The following is a 21582-nucleotide window of genomic DNA, read 5'->3' as shown; positions in this document are numbered from 1 at the left end:
TATAAGTTGGAAATGACTTTCGATGGCGTTCGTCAGTTTTCTTAGTTTAGTTTGTAAATTTAATCATTAGCTCTACGAGACACCTTTGTTGCTTTCCATTTTCATTTCACTTGGCGATCTCACGAGGAAATTCGCGGTCAATAGCATCGGTTAGTACATATGCACGCGCGCGCGCATACAAATTATTTCTCTCTCTAGAATCTCCGCTTTGTGTATTGACGATATAACGTTACGTCCTCTCCACATGACGGATCTGCGACGCAGGAAGCGGCTGCTTAAATTTAATGTTCAATAGACCGTGCGGCTGGACCCCCGAACCGAGAGCATTTTAATGCCTCGTTTAATCGGGACGCGACCGAAATGCATTTGAATGGAAATCGAAACGGCGACGCGTGCCGATCGCATCGTCATCTCTACCATTATTTCCGTCTCGACTTCGATCCCACATTATTCATGGAAATCACAGCTTATTGCGCTTGAAAACAGGTAGCTGATTAACATCGATTAGGATCGGCGAGTCGGTATCAAGGCGATCCTAAAGCAAATTGCCAATATTTTTTTTACTGGAGACATTTTTTAACTGACTTTACAGGGGAGAAAAAAAGAGAGTGTAATATGTGTTTCATATTCTTTTATATTATAAAATTTGCGCAAAAATGAACGCAAAAAATAATTTCATGATAAAAAAATTTAGTTACAGTAAAGTCAAGTTAAAGATTTTTTAATAAGTTTATATCGGCGTTAAAAGGTCGCTTTAAATTTATGTAGAGATTAAAGATGTTTTCGATCTTTTAAATGGCGTGGGCAGAGAAAGAGAGAGAGACTTACGGCGCTCGTACCTATCGAAGAGAGGCGCGGTGGTGCATTTCCGCGATGCAACAGCTGTTTGTATGCGCAGGAAAAGACTCGACTTCCGAGTATACTGTAAATAAATATGGGCTGGTACCGTGTGGTCACGCATCGGGAGCCTCGAGTCGCATATCGCGAACGTTAGATAAACCTAGTGTCACACACATCCGCATAAGAGGATCGCTGGCGATCGATCAAGCGGCTCGAGATATATTTCTCCTTCCAGGCTGGGAATCTGTTACCATCTTTCTACATCTCGACTTGAAATAATATATTACGCGGCGACCCTTACGAAATTGTTTGGATTATCTAGATTGTATAGTTCGCCGGAAATGAGTTAACGGCACAAATGCTAACGAGAACTTTCTGCAGAGTTGAGTCTTGCGAATTTATTTTCAGTCCATATTCGATGGGTGATCCTGACTTTCTCGCAAGATATTTATCCCCCCCCCCTCTCCCTTCGTATAATCGGAAATAGAACGCAAGCTCTCTAAATCAGAATTAGTGAAAACTCGATCAGTGGAAATACACTGACTTCCAGTGATATACATATTGATTATCAGTGAAATAAATACACTGACTAATTGTAAAGTGAAAATTACTGAAAGACAGTGAATATCCACTGATTAAGATTTAGAGAGAGATAATTCTCGCCGAGAAGAAAACTTGATACGTGGGTAAACGTGCGTCCCTTTGATCTTTCATTTCCTTACTTATCAAGTTAGGGGAAATCACAGTCGTGAAAATTCGCACGGTGCTGTGTAATCGTTAACGAGGTGCCGTTAACGCTTCTCATTATCGTCCGCGCTGCAATCGACAACGATACAAATCAGCCGCGGCGTCAGTTCACCTTCGACCACCGCGCGGCATGCTCGATCCCGGGCTCCACCGCGCGCGCGGGGCTTTTTGGACAATCTCTCATTATATCCCGTGACACACGAGCCGCTGAATTTGTGCGCGTGCACGGTGACTTCTCTCGGTTCGGGGTATCGATTCCGCCGCGAGTGACACATTTGTGCCGCGGAAAAAAGAATCTACGCGCCGTCGATCGTGACATTAACCTTCGCGATACTGAGCGCGCACATGTGAAGTTCAATTCAATCGATATCTGGAAACGAACGTGCGGTACACACACACACACACACACACACACACACACACACACACACACACACACACACACACACACACACACACACACACACACACACACACACACACACACACACACACAAACACAGAGTTCCCCTGGTATAAATTTACAATAAATATTTTTCAGCCAACGGCGACTCGCGGTGAACCGTTTCTCTTCTTGTTAGACAAAAGGTCCTGCTGACTCGTGGCGACTACGAGGTTCTAAGATACTTTTCAAGTTGATGCACACAATGCCGGCATTCTGCGGAGTCTCCCCTTCTCGCCTCGGACGGAATCAGGCGGAATCGGTATCGTGACCGATAGCGCATAACGCCCGGGCTCACCGAGCCGGGCGCTGAGAAATTGCGTTTACATGGTGAAGGGGGGAGGGGGGAGGATCCCCGCACCACGGGGCGAGATCACTCGCTCCGGGAGTCATAATAAATGCGTTCGTGAAGCGTTGCCAGTCGATCGTGTCGCGTCGCGCGACGCCGATACATCGCCACGGCGGACGCGCATCATCGCCGCCCGCCGCCGATTTTCCCGATGGTTGGCCCGGCCGCTCCATCCAATTTGCGAACTTTCGGTGCGACGTTAATTGTCCCGCCCTAGTTTCGCTCCGTTAACCGCCGCTCCGTCGCGTTACACGCCTCGCAACGATCCCGGGTCAGCGATGTTACGCGTGCGACGAAAAATGAGATTTAAACTTCGCGAACCCGAGGAAACGGAAGGGGTTGGAATCACTAATGGGGTTTAGAGGGAAAATGCAAATCCCCCCCCCCCTTTTTTTTTTTTTTTCAAATGTTACATCTTTAAATAGTAAATTAATAAATTATTATAATTGCAAATTATAAGATTTTATTTGCAAAAGGAAAATACATTTTGAACACTGACGTGGCACTGTTGAACAGTTTTTTTTTTTTATAGATTCGTATATCATCCTTATGTATTATTTGTATAAGCCCGTGAAGCAAACATACCGAGGATGCTTCGTGCGAGTGCGTTTATTCTTGGCTCTCGAGGAACGTTCGCTAAGGGCGAATATTCTCCCGAGGGATAATCCGCGATCGCGTCGTGCGCTCGTAGACAGTGGGAAGAAAAAAGGACGTGACGGAGGCCTTAAAAGCCTTGTCCTCGCTTTTTAAAGATCGGGGGGGACAGAGTGCCACGAGGAATTTGGTGAATTTCCACCGCGGCGTCGTGCGCGTGGCGGGCGCATTGTCCGGGATTAAACCTGCACGTTCCTGAAGAAAAGTTCACGGCGAATCGATCGCGCGAGTCGTCGACGGTCCTCCGTTGCCTTCGATTCGGTGATACTTTCGGTGCTAGGCGCTACCGATGGCAAGAATAATATCCAAGTTCGTGTGAATTGTCATCGGCGATGAGGTACCATAGAACGTCGTGCCAATCTTTTCATTGACTTCAACTGCATAAATGGAGCAAGCCGGAGCCGGTTACATCATATCATCGGATGACTGTAACAGTATAAGCTGCGAGAATTCGTGAGAAAAGCGGAAGAATCGGAGCTGATGTATCGTGAGAGAAATGCGAGAATCATATCGACGTTAGTATATCGGATTTTAAGGATGTACTGTGACTTGATGAGATAATTAAGACATAAAGACTTATTAAATTTATTGTAAATTATACATAAATTATGTGAAATGTACATTTAAAAGTAGTTTATAAAGAATTGTTGCGAAAGAGGAAATACAATAATTAGAAACGTCAAGAAAATCAGTGGTGATTAATAAACTGATTAATTCAAATCCTCTTTTTTAAATTTAAAATTTAATTTTTTTTTCACCGATTTGCCGTTGTAAATCCAATATGGATTGGTTATCTCTTTGCGTCTGTGGTACAAAGCGCAACGATGGGAAGATCAAGAAGGACGGGAAGCGCAAAAAGGGCAAGAAATCTAAAAATAATTTCAAGCGTAAAGGATCTTGCCAAGCGCCGCCGTTCATCGTCGAAGAGTTCTTGCGCCAATCGCAGGACGAACAGCCGAAAGAAACCGCGGAGAAGGAATGGATGAACGGAGAGATTATTAATTGCTTCGATAATCGCGGGAAGGATCAGATCAGCTCTACTGATCAAACCAGTCCATCGAAAGTCAACGGCTCACCGCCTTGTCGAATCGATGACCACGGGAACTTCGAGGAGTCTCCCGGGAGTTCGGAAAAAAACGCGAGCGAATCCGCTCGAGAATCACGTGGCGTCGATTATTATTACGACGACGAGGTGCTGCATTCGAGATCCGCATCGAGCATCGCGGACGAAGACGAGAGGCAAATCAAGGACACTTTGGATGAGAAGGAACACGACGAAGCGACGGATCTCGATGAATTCGTTCCGAGAGCGGTGTCAATCGGGGAGCTCGAAGATTCGTCCTGGACGTTGGAAATCGCGGATAGACAGGACGCAGCTCCGAAACACAGCATTGATAGAAAATGCGGCGAAAGGATTTCGTCTAGGATTAATTTTTCCGACGAGAAACACGTAAAGTCGAAGGCTAGACCCGCCCCGAGGAAAGGGACCAGGAATACTCTTCCGCCGATCAAAGGGAGAGCTCGCGTTGAGGCCCTGGATAATGAGGAAGTGCAAACCCGCGGTGAGACGAATAGATTTGGATTTAAGAGAACCGTGGCGTCACACGGGAACGAGATTCGACGGAAATTGAACTCGTGCAGCTTCGAGGTTCGGCCGTTCGAGGATGAAGAACAAGGCAGGAAAGTGAAGACTCCGAGGGGCGAGGGATCTATGATACCCAGGCTTGCATCCCCCATGCGACGAGAAGTGAATTCGCTGAAAAACGACAACGATAAATCAGAAATCGTGCAAAACGGTACATCGTTGCGCATAAAAAAAATCCCTGATTTAGAGATGTCTTTCGATTAAATTATATACATTGAAACCTATGACTTTATTTAAAAAAAGTGTCTGATCACTGTTAACTTGGTTTATTATTACCGCAGTAAATAATATCTTTGTAATTTACTTAGGTTAAATCTAATTTGTTGTTAAGTATTATTATAATACTTATCTTTATTTGATCTATGAAATATAGCACTTTGTTTAGGTGCTTTAATTCAACACAGTTAGTATCCGCGTGTACTCGCTGGCCGGGTAATCATTATAACCGCATTACCGCAGCTCTTATACATTGCAATGTGCAATTTTTGTTTCAGGTCGCGTACACTCGGCAGTCGTCTCCGGTATTAATTTAGAGCAGCACACCGTAACTGTAGAATGGTTCGAGAGAGGAGAGACCAAAGGCAAAGAGGTAAGTGCATTCATAAATTATACCGAGCAATTTATAATTACACATATACTTACTCAGAAACAGAATTAGAAGTTTTAACTAAAGCTACTTTTTAAAATTATGTGAAGTTGTTGTCGATTAATATTTACCGATAAAGTATAATTATTCATATAATCAAAAACTAAAGTATTATATTTATTAAGCCGCATTTTTAATTTTTTATGACAATTCTATACATTAAACGAAGAATGTAGCAGTGGAAATTTCTGCGTTGAAATAATTCGGAAGTTGTATTAGGAAATATCTTATTTCAGTTGCAATTTTCTCGATTTTCGCAGAATTTATTAAAAATATTAGTACATACAATAACTGATTATTCATTTCCTTGGAGAAACAGAAGTGTCCGTATTTTTATGATGTTTATGGAAGATAATTGCGCTACGATCAACTTTCTCTCTCGCGATCTCGCCGCGTTGAACAGCAATGTTTCATTTCCGAACATCCGTAGGTCACGGTTATTTAGCTATTTTCAATTCCGCAATGCTTATGCAATGCCACGGGGCATAACGTGTAGTCCGCTAATGGGGACGCGAATCTATTTCCGACAGGCTTGCGAGCCTGTAGATTCACCGTCAGTCAAGCCGGTTCGATTGAACGTGACTTTTGCAAAAAGTTGCGCGTTGCATCAATTAGACGTGAGAACGTGAATTTCTAATTGTATCGGAAACAAATCGTACAGCTTCATAATTGGCGGTATTGTTTAACATTTTATAGATAAATGTGGTGCTCAAAAAAATAATCCATTAACTATTTAGCCTGTATTAATGAAGAGACATTTTTAAAGATTCCATTAATTCTTCTATAATTTTACGTTCTAATCGCGGAATTAATTGATTCGTAACAGCACACAAATGTCCCAACCAAGTTTTATTCCACGTCGAAAGGTAATTTGCATGAAAATAGAGACAATTTGCGAACTATGAAGTTTTACATGTATCACTCTGTCATTCATATAATTCTGCTCTACTTTCACACATCGCGGTATATTATAACATGTTAATTTTATTAGTCCCAAGGGAAACTACATAATAGCAATTTTCTATAATGTTGCTTCTACTTTAATATCGATTGCACATTGAATAATTAAAAGGTACAATCCAAAAATATTTGAATTTATATACACAAATTTTTTTTCAGGTGGAAATCGACGCCATTCTCGCCTTGAATCGCGATTTGAACCAAAAGATGGGACCACGAGTGGGATCCGATAGCATATGTGCGCTACCGCAGGTGATGAACAACCACATGTTGGCATCTTCGAGAGCGAGGGTACGTATAGTTAAATTTCAATTTTTTTTAAATGCATGATCAAAAAACTGTGGTGCGTCCTAAACTATTTTCAAGCGTGTCACAGAATAAATTGTCAATTAAATTCCGGAAAGCCGCCACCTTTCCTTCATTCTGTTCATCTGAGATCTTGAAGACTTTATAAAAAGTGGGATACAGCGCACCTATAGAGAAACATTTAACAAAATTAATAACGTAAAGTAACGGAAGCTGAATTAATTATCTTAATTTTCTCATCATAATTAATTTGAAATTTACAAACGGTTTCGGATTACAGGAATTCGGGAATTATGACTCATCCGTCCGATAGATCAACGGCATAGCTAGTACGTGTGTACCGTAGTTAGATAAGCGAACTCTCGCGAAAGCCTCGCGAGATTGTTTAGACGTTGATCCGTGAATGACGGCACGCGTGCCACTTTGCGCGCTCGAACTCGGGACGCGCGGGACGCGTCCGCGTAAAATTCGCGGTCGATCATCGACTGCCTTGGCAGAATTCTGTTTACCGGTTGCCCGGGCTACGTGAAATAACCTCGCTCCTAATATGGAAAGAATAATCCGATCCCGCGTCTCGTAGCGTTTACACCACGGTAGACATGTTCCAGTACCTGTACGTCTTTCAGGTAGGAGTCCCCGTCATTCGTAAATGATCCATCACAAAGCCTCCGAGTCTGACGTGACGATGATGCAGGGTCTGATCTCGTCAGGTCTCCGGCTTCCCCGTCACGTGGTGCTCGCGTCTAAGATAAACAATTGCGACTTCCGCTGCAAAATTTGCATCGTGCGCTCGTTGCTTCTTTCACTCTCGTAGAATTTAGACGAGGACGCTTTTTGTTGAGATAGACCCCGAGTTTGTCCTAAACTGTTTGTAGACGTGTGATTACATAGCCTTAACTTTCCTTAGTTATTAGTAATACATGTGTCACAACATGCAATAATTATTGTATACATATATGTTGCACAAGCGAAAACCGCGTACTTTCTCTGCAGCAATTCTTAAACTATGTATCGAAAATTGGAAAGATTTCCTTAAAATTTATCGAAATCGACTTCTGGAGTAATTTATATTTACATTTTTTTTTTTAATGAAAGGAAGTATATTTGTGAAAGTTAAGAGAAAAATAAGAAAATTATATAACATATTTTGATAATTAAGCCAGAGGCAAAATTAGATAAAGCTCAAAAAGCGACAGAATCGACGATAGAATTCGAGGAATCTCGAGAAGTTTAGAAAATGATCCGCAGGTTTGAATGTCCGAGTGTCTAAAATTCAAAATTTTAAAACACAACGTAAATTTTCTCAAGAAATTCTCGAATCTGTAAATAAGGTCGACAATTCGAGAAAAGCCGAAATCTCAAACGTCATTTCCGCTACTAACATGGTAACATCTTTTTTTTTCCTCCATGGACGCTGCTCATAATCATGGACCTCGTGTCGACGATGGACCACCGACCACCTATTCCCGGGCAAAAACCCGGATCGATAACAAACCGATCTCGAATATGAAAACTCACATCTCGGCCATCGTTCATCTGCAAAAATCGCCGTATTTCTTGACGATGCTCCCCCTCGTCGATTCCCTCGGTGGCTCCGTCGATCGCTGGTAATCGTCCGATTGATTTAAATAAATCTGGCCGTGACCGCGATCTGCGATAAGGAGCCGGACTCCTCGGCTGAGGAGGACGAGGGGGTCGAAGAGTCGGAGAACCAAGAGGAGGGCTCCCTCGGACGCCATGGTGGTCACACCACGAGAAACGGCCTCGCATCCGCAACGCTTCCTGTACGAGTCACATCTCGTCTCTCGGTAACGCGCACCCTCCCTCCCCTTTCTTCTTTCCCTCCCCATTCATTGCAACAATTACAAATCGCAACGCACAACCTTCTCTCACTGGAGCAACACTCCTCCGTGGTTGCCGAACTGACTTTGGCATCTTCGAGAATGCTCGCTTTTACGATATCCTACGTCGCGAGTTTTACTTGAATCACAGTGAGAGAATTATATGGCAGATATGATGATGTATAAATCATTTTTTAAACAAAATTATTTCAAACAAAAACTTCGCGAATGGTGACCGTTTAATCACTATTGACCATTGGAAAGTTAGTGTGAGAGAATTGTATATCACATCATTTTATGGTATTTTATGTGTCATAAATTTTTGACCTGGAAACGTGAAATTCATTGCATTGTGAAGTAATATCGAACAATATACGTGAAGTTAAAGAATTATTTATAATGTAATTTTTGGATACATTGACATCTCTAATTGATTGCAGCACGACAAACTGATATTATTCATCGCCATTTTATTTGTGAAACTCGCAACTGCTTAATATCAGGATTAATGCTTCTTAAATAATTACCTTGAAATATTATTTTCAACAGCGAATTACGCAGTTTGAATTGTAAGAGAAAATTTTCCACTGTTCTTGATCTGCATGAATTTTAAGACTTTCTCGCGCAGAAGATGCTGAAAGAGCGTTCGCATCCACGCATTTCTTCTCTCCGAGAGGGAAACATTGGCTTTTTCCAAAATGCCACCCACCAGAGCACCGCTAGTCGCTGCTATTTCTTTATCACCTTTTCGCACCCGCTTGAATCCGAGGGGGGAATCTCGACAGGTGAAGTATTCCGGCGAGTAGCTGGATATCCAGCGGACAGCCAGCGATAGAACTCGCCACAGGGCATTCCTTTATTTTCGTTCGCGGAAACGCTCGGTTTCGTGTGAAACGAAACGGAAGATCGCGCAGCGCGATTGCCCTGCACCGTGACTGGGTCAAAAACCGTGTCGTTACATACGGCGATCGATATGCAAAAGGAACGCGCGGGCGTGATTAACAGGCGGATCGATCGGGTGAGCCGTTTTCTTATCTCTCGCGCTCTCGCGAACGTGTCCGGCGTAACATGTCGGCAAAAAGATGTATCATACACTCGGCTTCGGGAGGAAGCACCGTTTTATTTTTATTTTTCATTTGCAGCACTTCTTAGATTGTAAGCCAGTAGAGCTGTGCGAATTGAGCATCTGTAAGATCGAATCGAATCGAATCGAACGTCTTTGATTCAAATATGAATAAAAAGTTTTTCAGATTTATTTTAAGAAAATACTTATTAAAAAATAAAGTATTTTCTTAATAAATGAGGAAATTAATCGCAAGAAGTTTAGAAATAAAATTACAAAAAGATGATATGTTAAGTAAAAGTTTGTGATACTAGGTAGTTATTAGTATAAAAATATTATATTGATAAATAATTATTAAATATATATCGCACGAATTGCGATGTTACTATCGAAGAGATAGTACTTTGGTTCATTTTATTAGGAAAATATAATGGAGCAATTTTAAATTTTTTAATTCTGTAAAATTATGATAAAACCTATGAAATATTGAAACAAATTTTACTCTGGAAATCAACAATCACAGATGTGAGAATTACGTACTTACAAGATTTGTCTCGCGCAGAGGACAAATGAAACAACCAAAACAAGCGATCGATTCGAAATCGAATCATCGACGATTCGAAGTTCTCAAACAATTTGAATTCGAATTATTCGCACACCTCTACAAGTCAGCAAACACTCCTCTTCGTTGCACGAAGAAACATCACCGTCTTCCTCGACTGAAATGACTGACGTAGTCTGTTTTCTTTATTTTCAGCACTCCACCAGGCCGTCTATTCCAGTGAAAGGTACGTTCAGCAACGAGGATTCGTCCGATCCTTCCCTATCTCGTTATACTTTGTTAAAACGAAGTAGCATGGTTATCGTGTACTTGTAAAAACGCGTGAAATCGTGACGCTTAACAATGAGTGAACTCCGCTCACGCGCGCACGTCTACCTATATTTTCGTATCTCAGAAAATTTTCATTGCGTAGTAAATTTCTTGGCCGCCTTAATTATCGTGCGTTTTTAATTATGCCGCTGAATAAAACGAATATAGAAATCCAAAACATGAAACCAGAAATATTAATTGCACGCCACTCCGCCGGTCTTTGTTCCAAAAAGGGAGATTAGCGAAACGTAAAAATTGCGCTTTCCGATAAGCGACAAGGACGATGTCGGCCAAAACTTTGGGCGTTCGATAAATTAATTTCGTGTAGCTGGGTCGAGCGCGTCTGTCGTGGTCGTCTTTTCAAGCGGTGACGATAGAGCTTTGGCTATACATGTGTACGACCGGGTCGTGACTATCGATATTCGTATGCGCCGTATACAAGACAGGCAGCACAAGGGCAAGGACCCCGAGAGACGGCGGAACCTACAGTACAGAGGTGTAGACCGGCCAAGGGGGTATACCTCGCTGCTGACCCTCCCTCGAGCTCTGTTCGATTTACCCCGCCGGCAGTGCGCACCACCCGGTGGAGAACTCGTCGCTCTCGTTCGTCTCTCCGCGGCGGACGGCTCGGTTCTTAAGACGTTCAAAGTGATTTCGCGTATGCCGCGTCAACCATGAGATTCGACCCGCTCGCCTATTGCTTCCGGAGGAAAAATAAAATTCGTGACAGCGAGAGAACGGACGCTGATAACAATCAGGTTCTGACGCTTCGAATCGAAGACGACGGCATCGGTAATGACGGATCTCTCATGCCGGGGGTTTATGATAATCGACACGATAATATGTGCCTAATTACTTTGCGATCTCTATCTCAAGATAAGCATGAATCGAAGAGTAAATGTTTTGAAGTGATTCTTCGCAGAGATTGGCGAAGTGCAGCTGTGTTTAAAGTGGAAACAATTTTTTTTCTTATTAACATAAATGTAGTTTTTTTCACATTGATACATAGTGATTAGAAAAGAATTTATCATATTTTAGACGTCAGCGTGAAAGCGGAATTGATCACGCGAGATCAGAGATATGATTTGTTTTCCGTCTGATTTTAATCTTGACGAAGTCAGTTCGATCGTCAAGGGTAAGGAGGACAGTGCGGGCACCATTAATTATTCTTATACCAATGTATGTTTCAGCTGGTTCGAATAGGCAATTTCAAGTTTCACGACAAACCGGTCGCCCGACGAACATAATGTCATCAACCACGTCGGTGAACGGTCACGAATCGGTTTCCGGCCTCACCGGACGTCGGGAACTCGAGAATATACCGCCGACGCCGACGACGACCGTCACGCAATGCCTGATGACCCCGGTGCAGAATAGACAGCAGAAACAAGCGCAGCAACAACAGCAGCTGCAGCAGCAACAGCAAACTCAGGTAGAGAACGGTCGGGGTAGACGATCTAATGTTGTCAAGGAGGTCGAGAAACTGAAGAAGAACAGGGAGGAGAGGAGGCAACGACAAGCGGAATTGAAGGAAGAAAAGGAAGCATTGATGAATCTGGATCCAGGCAACCCGAATTGGGAGTTTCTTGCTATGATAAGGTTGGTTACTGGTTCTTGTATTTTAATGAAAAATGTAACATCATATAATATGTGATGATTGTAGTTACATGCTTGATGCTTCATATAAATATTGCGTTGATCTTCAATAAAATATATCCGTACGTTTAGATCATATTTCGTGATTGATAGAAGATAAGAGATATTAACTTGTTTAATTTATAGGGAATATCAAAACAGTATAGAATTCAGGCCGTTGCGAGAGACTGATGCTGTGGAAGATCATCAAATCACTGTATGCGTGAGAAAACGTCCACTTAACAAAAAAGAGCACGCGCGCAAGGAGATCGATGTGATTAGCGTGCCTAGCAAGGATCAGATGGTGGTGCACGAGCCTAAGTCTAAAGTTGATCTTACCAAATATCTTGAAAATCAGATCTTCAGATTTGATTATGCGTTCGACGAGACGTGTAACAACGAGATAGTCTATAAGTACACGGCCAAGCCACTGGTACAGACAATCTTCGAGGGTGGCATGGCTACGTGCTTCGCGTACGGTCAGACCGGCAGCGGCAAGACTCATACAATGGGTGGCGATTTCAACGGCAAAACGCAGGACTGCAAGAAGGGCATCTATGCCATGGTTGCCAAAGACGTGTTCAAATGCCTCAAATTGGCCAAGTATCGGCCTCTAAATCTGGTCATTTCCGCCAGCTTTTTCGAGATTTACTCCGGCAAAGTGTTCGATCTTTTGGCGGACAAGGAGAAATTAAGAGTTCTAGAGGACGGCAAACAGCAGGTTCGCTTTAGATTGACATAAAAGATTGAAATAATAAAGTTCAAATAAATATAATCGCTAAAAAATTGTTTAGCGAGCTATTTAGTCAACACTAGAACAACCGAACCCGTCAAAGTAATGGAATTTCAAATTTCTAGATTAAATTACAAAAACTATTAAGGTTTTGTCGATTTTCTTTATTTTGGATTAATTATTTAAATATTAAAGAAAAAATAACCATATAAAGAAATTTAAGGAAATGGTAGAAATAGATATATATTTAATGCCGGTTATTCTAATGTTAAAATTCGTGTCAATTGTTTATATTCAATGTTAGACATTTATTCTTAATTTATTTTTACATATGTATATATTGATTCTTTTATTATGTATCAGTAGATTTTTAAGTCAATTGACGATTTATAGTTATTAAGTTTAATTTTGTCTTAATATTCTGAAATTTTTCTTGTGCCTAACAATAGGTGCAGATAGTTGGATTGACGGAAAAAGTTGTGGAGACTTGCGACGAAGTATTAAAGCTAATACAGCACGGGAACAGCGCCAGAACGAGTGGTCAGACAAGTGCTAATTCTAATTCTTCAAGATCACATGCAGTATTCCAAATAATAGCGCGCATCCCGGGTACACACAAGGTGCACGGAAAGTTTTCACTCATCGATCTTGCTGGTAATGAAAGGGGTGCCGATACGTCATCCGCTAATAGGCAAACTCGTGAGTAAATGTGTAATCAGTTCTAAACGATAACTAAACAACCTAAATGGTTCGTTATAATTATCTATATCTGCTTTAGCTTTCTGATTGAACGTAATTAATGTCTATATTGAAATTTTTAGGAATGGAAGGTGCTGAGATCAATAAATCCCTATTAGCGTTAAAAGAATGTATACGCGCATTAAGTCGTAAGGGTACGCATTTGCCTTTTAGAGCGAGCAAGCTGACTCAAGTGTTAAGAGATAGTTTTATCGGTGAAAAATCAAAAACGTGCATGGTAAGTTGTTTTATAATTATGTTACGAAATAAGGATATTAAAATGAGAACATAGGTATTTGAATAAGCGTTTTTTGTTTATAGATAGCAATGATCAGTCCTGGGATGAGTTCCTGTGAGCATTCCCTAAATACGTTGAGATACGCGGATCGAGTGAAAGAATTGGCAGCGACCGATCCTACGGAAATAAAAACTTCACCAACGGACGACGATCGAGATATGAAGATTGAGGAACAGGGAAACAACAGCGTGTTATCAGATAGTGATTTAGCGCAGCTTCGATCTCTCAATGTTAGTCATTATGTATAAAAACCACAAGATGTTATAAAATTTTACAATTATAAAACAAATAATGACACAATAACATTTAAATATTATTTATTAAAAATATGTATTTAAACAAAATAATTATTAATTTTGTGATTTTTGTGAGTTTCAAATAATTTTCTTTTTCACAGGAAGGTGAGCTTTCGCAAGATTTATACACTTTTCACGAGGCAGTATCAGCTTTGCAATTGCTCGAAGAAGAAGTGTTGGATACGCACAAATTAGTTATGGATAATACAACTAAATTCCTTAACGACGCGCACAGTGTATTCAGCGCGACCCACGAAGTGGATTATGATCAAGAAGGTAAGATAAATTTGCTTTTGTTTGCACATTTACGTTTTTTCTATTGGCTTTCCGTTTTGTTATCACTTTAACTTCTTGCACTGCGTTGTGCTGGACGTTGTACTTAAGGAGAACGAAATCAACAATTTCGACATTTTCTTTCGTGTATTGTCATGCATATAGAAGTATATATATTTTTTTTTGTTTTCAATGTATCAAGAAAAAGAATTTTTGAATAAGAATAATTGATTATATTTAATGAGGGCTTTTTTAGCATCAGATTACTTGTGAACATTTCGTGATAAAAATTCATGGGCATCATGCGGCGATAAGTAACAAATTTTTAAGCGATGATTTGTGTCGCTTTCCTTAAAATTATTCCGTCAGTAACTTAGTAAAAACTTAAAAAGTACATACTTGCCGGTATCACAGTGCATCGCATTTTATGACAGATACGCGCAGTAAGACTAAGGCAAATTCGATCGTCACGTTAAACCACCACCGGAGCAGCAGTCCGACAAACACGACGATAATGATAAGCGACGATGACATGGACAACGACACGCAGACTTTAAATATAGCGAAAGTAGATACAGTCGCGAAGAATTCGTTGATGTCTTCCTGGAAGGATGAGATGGAGCACAAAAATGATTTTAGTTCGAATAATACTGAGGAGGATTCAGATGTTCTTTTTTGCACGCCTCCTGTCAGGTCTGTTATTACGAAGAAAAGCATGACGACCGGTCGCTTTGGTAGAAAGAAGTCAATTAATAAAAGCATGCCTGTAATAGAGCGTTCTATTCAACGTTCTAATACAAGTCCACGGATCAAATTGACCACCACTAGCAAAAAGAAGTCTCAGAAATATCACTGGTCTGGTACATTCCGTGCTAAAACAAGTTCTAAAGACGTATATTGTAACACATATTATTCGCCTAGCAAGGATAAACAGCATGACATGAATAATCAACTGACGAATTACAATTATTATTATGAAGACTTCGCGAAAAAGAAACTCGCAAGCAAGGAAGATATTTTCTATTCGAATAAATTCGACCCGCAAACTATCCACGATTCGTGGATCGACGGCAGTATTGGCTGCCAGCCTTGTATCGACATTTGCAGTGACACTTTTGAGGGATATAATAATTTTAAAGACTACGACACCGATCAGGATAATGGCGCATTACTGGCAGCATTTAGTGACGTTAATATAAATTTAAAATCAATAAACATGACGGATGTAGACGATAAGAATATGAATTCGTGTGACGTTAACTCACTAGTAAACCATAGCACTGTCTTATATTCTCAACTTACACATGATGTCAATAATGTTAAAGAAGACAATAATCTTTGCAATGCCAAAGAGCTGGTCGTTCCTTCGATAAATATCAAATCAAATGCCAAAAAGATGCTCAATGAAACTAGGAAGAAATCTGCTACTCAATTAGATTACTATAAAATTTGGTATTCTCTATTATTTTTTTTTAAAAATGTTATTTTATTTTTGTTGCTGCCAACAGCATACATTATCTTTTTTATTTACGTACAAGAAAATAATATTTAATTATTAATTATTAAAAGTAATATTTAATTATATTTTCAAAAAACAGCTATGTGAATTAATCCTAAGTCTTCGGACACTTTAGTTAAGAGCTGAAGCTGAATAATTTTATGTTTAATTATTGTTTTTATTGTTATTTTATTGATTTTTATTTTTAGACTAGGTGAGAGAAAGAGAGAGAGAGAGAGAGAGAGAGAGAGAGAGAGAGAGAGAGAGAGAGAGAGAGAGAGAGAGAGAGAGAGAGAGAGAGAGAGAGAGAGAGAGAGAGAGAGAGAGAGAGAGAGAGAGAGAGAGAGTGTGTGTGTGTGTGTGTGTGTGTGTGTGTGTAATATTATATTTTTGTGTCTTTATATGCGTGCGTGTGTTATTGGTGTAAAAAAACTTGCTTGTGAAATACATTATTTTAACTTTTCAATTTGAATAAAAATGCATTCCTTCGAATTTAAGCACTTGGCTGTGTGCACGTTTGAAATGTTATGAATATTAATTCTATGTGTGCCATAGTAATGTTATGTTAAATGTATTTTGATTTTGCAACCGCATTTTTTGCGCAGCACTTGTTTAGCTTGTGAACTATTTTCTAAGTTTAAAAAAATTTAAACAGCATTTTAAATAGACAAAATTCTTTAGAATATGTAACATTTGCGTAAATTATATTTATACAAATATGATTTATACAAATTAACTTTACAAAGACATAATTCAGATTACAATTATAATGTATGAAATATAAATTTTTTAGATAGCTAGACTTGTACATTTTATATAAAAATCACATTGCATTATATACCTGTAGGAGAAATTTTATGTAATATGAGAAAACATTACAGATTTGAGGCGGAAAAGAACAAAGTTTGAGTCACCCTACCTGAGGAGTTTCTCGTTACGTAGACGTCTTATAGAGAGAAAACTATTTTCCGACGGTACGATAATATTATTCGATTAACAATTCTAAAATAATAGTCTGAGAGAACAGCTTGTTTTAATGTGCACCATATGTATACTAATGATAAATGCGTCACATTATTTGCTCATCTCGATATCACACACGCATTTTAATCAAATATGTCCTCAAAAATAATGTTTTTTTAGCGGTTTGGTATCGGAAATTTTATTGGACTTTTGCTAATGTAACGTCAGAAATGGATTTTCTTCTCGTTTCCGTAAAAAAATCTCATTTTTAGACTACTATGGCTCGTGTATGGCAGTGTTAATGAAGCATTAAAGTCGTTCAATTATTAAGACAATTGAATTATTTCATCTTTCTTAACTATATATATTATTAGAGATATATTAGAAGAACAGCAAGTCCAAGCTGGACTTATTGTTCTAATATTTGACTCTAATTGTGTACGAATAGATACAAATTGTATTATATCTATAGTAGCAATACATATATGTATAGTAACAATATTGTACAAAATTTTAGAGTATTAACATCATACTTTGTTTTTTCTGAGAATGCAAATAAATATCCTGGGTGGGTAAACTCAATATTTTTTCTTTTCTTTTACACATTGTATTTTATTAAATATTTTTATTAAATATAATGTTATCACAAATACGTTATCTTATTAAATAAAATAATAAATAGTTTTGTACATGTGTGTGTATTAGAGAGAAATTAAATTTTAATGACAAATTTTAGCTGTTGTATATAAAATATGATTAGTATGTGTCTTGAAGAGCGTGGACGCATTATTTCATGTATGTACACAAACCAAATCCTTGTTAATAAATGTTATTTTTGTGGATTATTGAGCTAATGACCAACGTGCCACTCGTTAAGGATGATTATACGTAACTATGTTTATAAGAGAACTGCTCAATGAGTTTGGCTTGTGTGCTCAGCTTAAGCTTCAATTTGTGCGATATATTGATATTTAATTATATTTATGTACATGTTCATATTTTACAAATAATGTTCACATTTCTATCCTGTAACTTCAGGCGCTTTTAGACTGACTTATAAACAGCTGCAAACGGATTCATAAACGTTCCCATTAATTTTCTTATTAACCATGCTTTTATGCAAAATAGCGGCTTTTATTTACAATTCAGGTAGAAAATTGGAAGTAAGTTAGATTTAAGCTGTCTTATGTGTGATCTTATTTCAAGTCACTTTGGTTTTTAATTTAATTAACATTGTAACTTTTGTTTTTATGGGTTTCATTGCCATGTGTTTACTTTGCTGAAACCTTAAGACGTTATTAAACTTGTTACATGCTCAAAAGGTATTTACGTCTCCGACTGGATCACCTAAAGCAGCAATGAAATTCGATGACATATATGTCTGTTATTTATATTGTGTTTTAAGAAGATGCAATAAAGCTAAATACGACGCTCAAATAAAACAGGAGAAATAATTCCAGTGTTCACTTTGTAATATGTCATCTCTATGTATATCCGATTTAATCCTTAACTACGCTAAGCCGCAATGTGTATCTAATCATGCTCTTGGGTGCTCTGACGGGTTGTGCGTGTTATCTGTTGCAGCATATGCCCAAAAGTGGGAGCAGCTGTTAGTACAGCAACGTGACATTCTGAACGCTGCGCTCGACCAAGTTAGCCAGTTCCGCGGGCAGCTGTTGCAGGAAGAACAAATCAGCCAGAAGATGACCCGAACACGCAACATCACAACGCGGTACAATTAAGGATGTTACTTCTAGCAAACGCGATAAAAAAAAAAGACAAACTAATTATATTTTACCGGTGAAAAAAACAGCCCGCTTCTTATGTGTGTATCAATTTTTAATTACAACAAGCGCGCGTGCGCGGAAAAGCAGATATACCATGACACTAGTGCGACAGTCATAGAAAACGCAAAATGTAACAAAACATCATCTTGCCTTCGAAATTGCTACGAAATGTATGTCAAGGTAGCAAAGAGCTAAATCTCACTCTAGCGATCTTGTATCATAACGATTCTTCTCGAATGGTTCTCCTTAACAAAATGAACAGAATAGAAAGAAATAATTCCGCAGGAAGGATATGTAATGTCGAAATACGGCAGACATGATAATAACAATAATTGCTTAAGGATTCACATAAGTGAGAAATTAACTACTTGTTTTTACTGCATTAGATACCGTTCATCTCGGCGTGAGTCGATGAAGAAAACTTTTAGCTACGATTTCTTTAGTGCCTCTTAGCTTCTTGGAATTGTAGGAAATTTTAAGCAAATATGGAATCGCTCGCGAAGATGATAAACGAACGTGTTTGATTTTGGCTTCAGGGATCAAGATTCGTCAATACTATAATTGCATAGTTTCCTGCAAAACGAGTTTTTACATGTTTTATATGTTTTCGGGCCGCATCGAGATTAGCAAAATTTGAAGCCGTCAACGACACTTCGATACTCTCAATTGTATCATTTGTCTATTTTCGGAGTGCAAAGCACCATCGCAAATGATTATGCGTAAGCTGTTACGTCGGATAAACACTTGTTTTTTTTTAGGCTGTAGAAAATACTAAATGTATTACGAGGGACCCCGTGTATGTTATTGATTGAAGGAAAAAGCTTTAATAATTTGTCAAAAAACAGCAGAGATATGTCACAGCGATATTTTGTACACCCTCATTTAACACACTCATACACACAAGTGCACACGCGCGTAGCGATTCTTTCGTAAGCCAAATAACGACTGATTTCGAGAGAATGAAAAAAAAATGTAACTCTTAGCTCGTAAGTTGGAAACTATCCAGCGACGCTCATCCGGATATTTAAGTTTCTTAGTATTAATATCATCGACGGCATCAAACGGTCCTCTTTTTTTCTTACGTTATTAAAAGTATGAGATTAAAATCTTCATTTGATTTATCAACGAATACTCTTGTGTTTTTTTCCTCACACTACTGCAATTTCAATTCATTCGCGGAGCGGTCTCAGCGCAAGCTTTGCAAGGCTTTAGTACAGATACGTCCAACGGAATACCGTCGATTTTTATTACAATTCTAGCTACTGCGGTGAAGTTAACGTCTCTCTCTATGGATATATTTTCTTTAAGCAAAGGAGATCGAATTGTCGTAAAATTCAAAGCAATAAATGTTTATCCCGTTTTGTTTTTTATCTCTACATTTTCTAAGATACATCAACAATTGATACCAATATGATGCTAATATTATATCTGGAAGTATATAATATCAAGACAGAAAACAAAACAACTTTCAGCCGAAAATATAAAGCTCGTTCAATAAATCGTAGAAAGCAGAGCTGATTCACAATCAATAATCGGCATTGTGTATTAAATTAAAAAATGCAGACATTCTGCTTTTTAATAATTATCTATCTATTTTGTCTCGATACTTGTTCTAATTCGGTCTAAAATACTTTCCACGTCTTGTTATTCGTGCAGAATAACCATCAGGTTTCGCCTCATCAGGGTTTGTTAAAGATCATACATCACATAATATAATGCTAAGGAAATATATCACACTGCAGTTGCACTAGACAATAGAGAGTTAAGAAGATTAATATAACGCGTATTCACGTGTCACACGACTTATTCCTCTTAAAGATTTTATCCCACATGTCCGTTCCTGTATAAGTGTAAAGTTCTCGTGTGCGTTGACTTATGCATTAACAATCATTACGTGTACGTTCGATTTTTTTTAAACGTAGAGCTGTTCTAATTACGACTCGAGAGGTTATTCTCAGTCACGGAGCTTAGAGATAAATTAACAAAGTAACAATAAGAATGGATGAGAGTAATGGAGCACTGACATTTCTGTGTTGATATAAGACTTACGATTTTTTATATAAATATATAAAATACTTATAGCGCGCGCAGAGTTGTAAAGAAATTATTTGAGATTACTGTATCAAAGGATGAGATAGTCGCGCATGTCGCCATTTAATGACGCGCATTAATTTATCAAGCGTGTATCATTGATCGGAACCTGTGTCTGAGCACACATTAGGGAAAGTCATGCTTCATCTCGAAAAAAAAAATCGTTTCTCGCTACATATCTGACGTTTCCCGATGGTTGCTAAATATATATCGCCTGAATTAACAAATGCTAAATATTTCAGAAGCAGTTGGCGACTGCTGTAGTCAGATATACGAGAGTTTTCCTCATCGTCGAGACTTATAATTTAACTTTTCTTTAAGATCATGAAAAATATTCGCGTTTCACTATTTTGAATATAGTATTTTTTAATACATAATGGCGCGATAGTGAGAGATGAGGTTTAGTAATCGAAAGATGTTAATATACTTCTTATTTTTTTATAATCGTATAATTTATGCGGAAGGGAGAGAGAGTGAATCAAACATACGACACATATTCCCCTGTCCTTTCCTCTATTATATAGACGTACTTAATGATCGACCTCTAAATCATTTTAATTCGATGTGCACAGAAAATTTTCGGATACGTATGAGAGGTTTCACGTTGTTGCTTTATGAATGAAATAAATCAGATTGGAAAGTGAACATTCCGTTACATTCTTTATCCTGATATCTTAATAAAACAAAATAGAAAGAATGAGCCTCTTATAAAATAAAATTGCATGGCTTATTATCTAATTTTTAATATGATTTTTGTGATATTTAATTTTTTATGTATCTATATTAGACCAATCAGAAATTTTAACTCTTAGGTTCGACTGATTTTTATCCAAAAAAATTTTCGAAATTTCGAAAATAAATTATATACTTTTTCCAAAATGAAATACATACAAAAAACTTTAAAGA

At 38.7% G+C, this 21582-nt stretch overlaps 1 protein-coding gene across 12 annotated transcripts in view; it reads left to right on the top strand.

The window, feature by feature from the left end:
- LOC105828305 (kinesin-like protein Klp10A) overlaps nucleotides 1-21321 on the top strand; it is a 38337-nt gene extending 17016 nt beyond the window's left edge. The window contains exons 1-15 of one of the 12 annotated variants that reach the window (XR_003626170.2): nucleotides 724-1969; nucleotides 2129-4828; nucleotides 5172-5266; nucleotides 6443-6574; nucleotides 8251-8397; nucleotides 10251-10281; nucleotides 11555-11963; nucleotides 12147-12720; nucleotides 13182-13431; nucleotides 13554-13708; nucleotides 13792-13998; nucleotides 14166-14340; nucleotides 14772-15030; nucleotides 16717-16809; nucleotides 18383-18505. Coding sequence is in view for 11 of the 12 variants with exons in the window: in XM_036293414.1 (XP_036149307.1) it covers nucleotides 3814-4828; nucleotides 5172-5266; nucleotides 6443-6574; nucleotides 8251-8397; nucleotides 10251-10281; nucleotides 11555-11963; nucleotides 12147-12720; nucleotides 13182-13431; nucleotides 13554-13708; nucleotides 13792-13998; nucleotides 14166-14340; nucleotides 14772-15889 (4308 nt within the window). In the remaining variant the exon portion in view is untranslated. Of the gene's footprint in view, nucleotides 1-717; nucleotides 1970-2128; nucleotides 4829-5171; nucleotides 5267-6442; nucleotides 6575-8250; nucleotides 8398-10250; nucleotides 10282-11554; nucleotides 11964-12146; nucleotides 12721-13181; nucleotides 13432-13553; nucleotides 13709-13791; nucleotides 13999-14165; nucleotides 14341-14771; nucleotides 16048-16716; nucleotides 16810-18382 lie in introns of those variants that run through there. The other 11 variants (XM_012666566.3, XM_036293411.1, XM_028192194.2 and 8 more) reach the window with 11 other exon arrangements.
- Nucleotides 21322-21582: the final 261 nt, after the last annotated feature.

This window comes from Monomorium pharaonis, chromosome 1, assembly GCF_013373865.1.
Source record: "Monomorium pharaonis isolate MP-MQ-018 chromosome 1, ASM1337386v2, whole genome shotgun sequence".
NCBI classification, from domain to species: domain Eukaryota; kingdom Metazoa; phylum Arthropoda; class Insecta; order Hymenoptera; family Formicidae; genus Monomorium; species Monomorium pharaonis.
The sequence above is the reverse complement of the archived record's forward strand: the minus strand, read 5'-3'. Positions and strand labels throughout refer to the sequence as shown.